Raw genomic sequence first — 4,307 nt, 5'->3', positions numbered from 1 at the left:
AGGGGGGGGGGGCTGCAAGACACGGGGTGGGAAGGGGCCCCTCATTAACCCTCGTCACCTTTAACTTTTGTGTTACGGAGTAGGAGCAGCGACACGACGCGAGAGGCGAGGCCCCGCGCCCCGCGCCCGGGCGCGGTAACAACGATGCGGAGCACGAGCGGAGCGCAAAAGGTTGTGGTGTGTGTATTATAGAAATACATTAGATAAATGGTTATAAAAATGTTTTTAAATAAGGGAAGAGCAGACATACTTACTTAGCAACAAAAGTAATTACATCTGAGAGCGCGCCAATTTTGTTTTTCCTTCGGAGAGCAACGCTTATTGCTTTCGTCGCTCTAGTCAAGTTATGATATTAAAACATTTTCAGTGCAATTATCAGTACAAGCCGTAGACTAGCATAGTAGTCAGAACACAATGTCCGTCTTTTTGTGAACGCTAAAAGGGCAAAGCTATCCCGCAGTGTACTGCTGCAAGGGTACACTACTACTATACACACAATACACCCGTAGCCCCGCGTCCGTCTCTGGCACGACCGACCCGACGCCCCGACGCCGCCGTCCCCGCGTGAGCGATCATGAGGCATGAGGTAGTGACCTTGCCAGCCGCGGCGCCTCTACGAACGAGCGCCCTGGAGCGAGAGAAAGGAGACCCCCCCCCCCCAACCTTTGGGGTTAGGGGAGGGGGACAGGTGCCAACGCAGACTGAGTCATGTGGCTTCTTCGAGAAGCGCGAAAAAATCCCCGCGGGCCGTCTAAAAATGGCTATGCGCCACGAGCCTGTAATTGTTTCCACAAAAACGTCCGAGCGGTCCTGTCTTGTAGAAGTTTAGTCATGGAGGGCCAAAGGAAAACGGCGTAAGAGGACAGGGCAAGGTGAAACCGTTAACCCGATTTTCTAGAACGCTATACCAAGCTACCGGAATTTCGTCAAAATCGGACCTGAAAATGGCCTTCTTCAGGTAACATACCTGGAAAAATGGTTCTAGAAAATCAGCTCAGGCGGTTTCACTGTGGGGAGGTGGGATACAATTCAAATCACTCAGTCGTCCATTCCAAACGACAGAAACAGAAACACAAAAATAAAGAAGACACCCACCTAAAAAAAGATAGTTTAGACAACACAATTTCCACTAGCACCACCACCAAAGCACAGAAGACAACAAACGAGAACAAATGCGATATTTAATCATTTGGCCATTACGAGCATTTAATTTGTGGTATCCTGATCCTCACCTGAAAGCCCTTCTGCTGCCGGCAGCAGACGCAGCCCATGAGCAGCACCAGCGCCGCCAGGAGCGTGGCCGCGCCCAGGGCGATGGGCGTCAGCGGCGACGCCACCCCCGCGCTCCATATTCCACCTGCAACACAGGAAAATACAATAAGTAAAGAGCAAGCTCGGCACAGAAAGTTGTCCATACTTGTTGTATATAACAAAATACTTTTAATGGTTATAAATTCCTACAGTATAAAGAAAATATAATTGTAGACGCTGGCTTCCTTAATATAATCATATGATTCCGATTGTTTTCGACACCGCTGCACCGAAAGAGGGCGCGGTCAGAGAAAAACGAACGCCAACGCGCCTGCTGCTGCTCTAGCGCAAAAGAAATTAAGTGAATGGGAAAATAGGAAGAGCGCGCGGGAGGGGAAAAAAGGCAGACGCGACGACCCACGTTGTGTAATAACGCCTCACGCATCACCGGGAGCGCGCAGGGCCCGCCCCGCACCAGACCTCCCACATTGTCATCGCTCGCGCTCCGCGGCGTCACGCCTGTCAAAGCCTCCTCCTTCTCATCATCATCATCATCATCGTCCTCATCCTGCTCTTCCTCCTCCGCGCTCCGGACGACAAGAAAAGCCTTAGCCAAGTTGGGCGTGCTGCGGAGCTTTCGTTCCGCAGCTATAGCGGGACAGGAGGAGGAGGAGGGCCTTCCTGTGCTGTTGAACGGCTACGGCTTCGCTTCGGCTTTCCCCGCAGAGGAGCGCAGCTATGGTCGCCAACGAACGCCACCGTCGTCGTCGTCGGCGGAGCAGAGAGAGAAAGAGACGCAGCGAGGATATGGGGCAGTTCGTCTCCGTCGCACTTTGCTGCGCCCGAGTCAGAGCAGCAGATCCCTCGCTGCGCGCCGGGCGACGTCCCGGCCAGCGCCTGCCGCAAGGAGGTATGATGACTCACGCGGAGCGCCGCGACGCCTCGGCCGGCTCGGGAACATGAAATACTGCATTTAGGAAGGAATAAAACCACTCTGCGAGCATAAAGTCGACGATTTTCAACCACGTTAAACGTTTTAATAGTCTCGACAACGAGCGGACAGCGGTCAAAAGTTTCGACGGCTAAATCTACAACGATATGCAGGGTTTTTGACACAACATGTAGTTTAAGAAAAATAAATAGGAGTTGAGTTCGAGGTTGAGTTATTGTGAGTCGGAAATTGGTTAAACGTATGTGACTATTTCTATAGAAAGAACCACCTTTGCTAACAAGGCCACAAAATCTCTCTTTTGGCAGGATTAAGCATTTACATTTTGAGTACTTCTAACATCTCTGCCTTCTCATATAGCCTCCCATGGTCCCGCACCCTCTACATTCTCGCATACACGTGCATGCGAGAAGAGCTTGCATGCATGCCGGCGCTTAGATGCGAATCGTCATTAGCAAAACAAAACGCTCATAAGTGCCGCATTGTGCAAGCAGCAGTAGTAGCAGCAGCAGCGCGACCCGCAGCAGCAGGAGGCGATGCGCGCTGCGCGGTCTTTAAGCCGGCGAGTGAAAGTCCACACTACACTGTGCGGCCGCGGCGGCACATAGGACAGCAGCACGGCAGCGGGCAGCGGGGCTGAAAGGGCGGTGAGTGCGAGAGAGAGAGGGAGAAAAGGGATTCCTCGCTCGCACAATCTTATGGCACCACTACCGCCGCGCACACATGCACCGCACCACCACCACCGGTTGTGCAACGAGCACCCAATCAGCGAGCACAGTCATTCATGTCCACAAACCCCATTCGACCCGATGATAATTATTTTCCCCCATAAGTGCACAGCGGTGGCGGCGCACTCGCCGGCGGTAGCCGCAATATAAGAAGCTCGTAACGCCCCGCGGCTACTCGGTTAAAAACGCGTCACTTTTCTTTACGAGCACCGACGAGCACTTGAGAAAGAGACGCAATGATGGTCGCGGTACGTGCCTCCGTGTGCCGCATGAGGTAGCGTTAGGGCAACTTTTGAGCCATTTTTGTTGTTGTTAGGGTTTTTGTTCCAGATGTTTTTGTTTTGTTTTAATTTTGCGGGGAAAGTCCATTCGCTATTCGCGGCGCCAAACGCACGCCACTCGTGTCACGGGCGCGCGCGCGCCTGCTCCTCCCGACGCTCACTACCGCAGCGCCGCTCGCAATATCCCACCAGAGGATCAACATTTTATTGCCAAAACGGAGCAGCGCGCGCGGCATTTGTTCAAAAGCTTTCCATTCGAAAACAGCAGCAGCCTTCCGGTAGTTGCTCCTTGCTTTTATATTCCGCTTCTCTCTTTCCGTGCGCGTATGTTCTCGCTCGTTCACTCCCGTCGAGAAGAACGCATGCGAGTGCGCGTGTAAGAACGCGCATGCACGGGCATGGAAATGATAACGCATACTCTCTTCGTCGACTCCTCGTACAACACGCCTTGAGTAAAAGGAAAATGTGCAGTTTTAATTACTGTGTATGCGAGACGTTTTTGCACCGCCCAGCAGGACGGCCGAGGCGGAAGAGGATCGATAGCGAGGGGTCGAACACTGAGATTTTTGGTACACATGGAATATCTGGAATATTTGTGGAATATCTGAAAGTTTTGGGTGAAAGATCTGGAAATACTTTCGAAATATTTTGCCGTATTTAGCAGTATGTACATGGAATATTCAAGTGGTCCACCCCTCGCTCGATGGCCAATGGACCGCGGACACTCGACACTCAATCAAAAACTCTTATGGTGTTCTTCGCTCGGCGCGGCGTCAACCGCAACACAACACACAAGTCGAAGACGGCGTGGAGGAGCGAGCGAGTGCGAGCGAGAGGGGAGATATGGCGCCTGCAAATAATGCGCACATTATTGTAATGGCGCCATCCAGCCAGCGCCGCCGTCGCCTCCTCGGGGGTCAACAGGGAGCTCACCAAGAGGCAAGCGAGCGAGCGAGCGAGCGAGCGAGCGAGCGAGAGAGAGAGAGAGAGAGAGAGAGAGAGAGAGAGAGAGAGAGACCGACAACCGCACCACCCGCGGGCGAGGAAGGGTTGCCCGCCGCCACCCGCAGACGCCACCAGGCTTGGTTATGGAACCAC

At 53.1% G+C, this 4,307-nt stretch overlaps 1 protein-coding gene across 4 annotated transcripts in view; it reads right to left on the bottom strand.

Moving 5' to 3' along the window:
* The window catches only part of LOC113205464 (uncharacterized), a 62,472-nt gene that overhangs the window by 20,833 nt on the left and 37,332 nt on the right, over positions 1-4,307 (bottom strand). For 3 of the 4 annotated variants that reach the window (XM_026421134.2, XM_052264164.1, XM_052264165.1), the window contains exon 2: positions 1,233-1,357. The exons of the other annotated variant lie outside the window; for it this stretch is intronic. In XM_026421134.2, coding sequence (XP_026276919.1) covers positions 1,233-1,357 — 125 coding nt within the window. The remainder of the gene's footprint in view (positions 1-1,232; positions 1,358-4,307) is intronic. 4 annotated transcript variants of the gene reach the window in all.

Source organism: Frankliniella occidentalis, unplaced genomic scaffold (assembly GCF_000697945.3).
Source record: "Frankliniella occidentalis isolate FOCC.00 unplaced genomic scaffold, Focc_3.1 Scaffold16, whole genome shotgun sequence".
NCBI classification, from domain to species: domain Eukaryota; kingdom Metazoa; phylum Arthropoda; class Insecta; order Thysanoptera; family Thripidae; genus Frankliniella; species Frankliniella occidentalis.
This window is presented reverse-complemented; position numbering and strand designations above follow the sequence as displayed.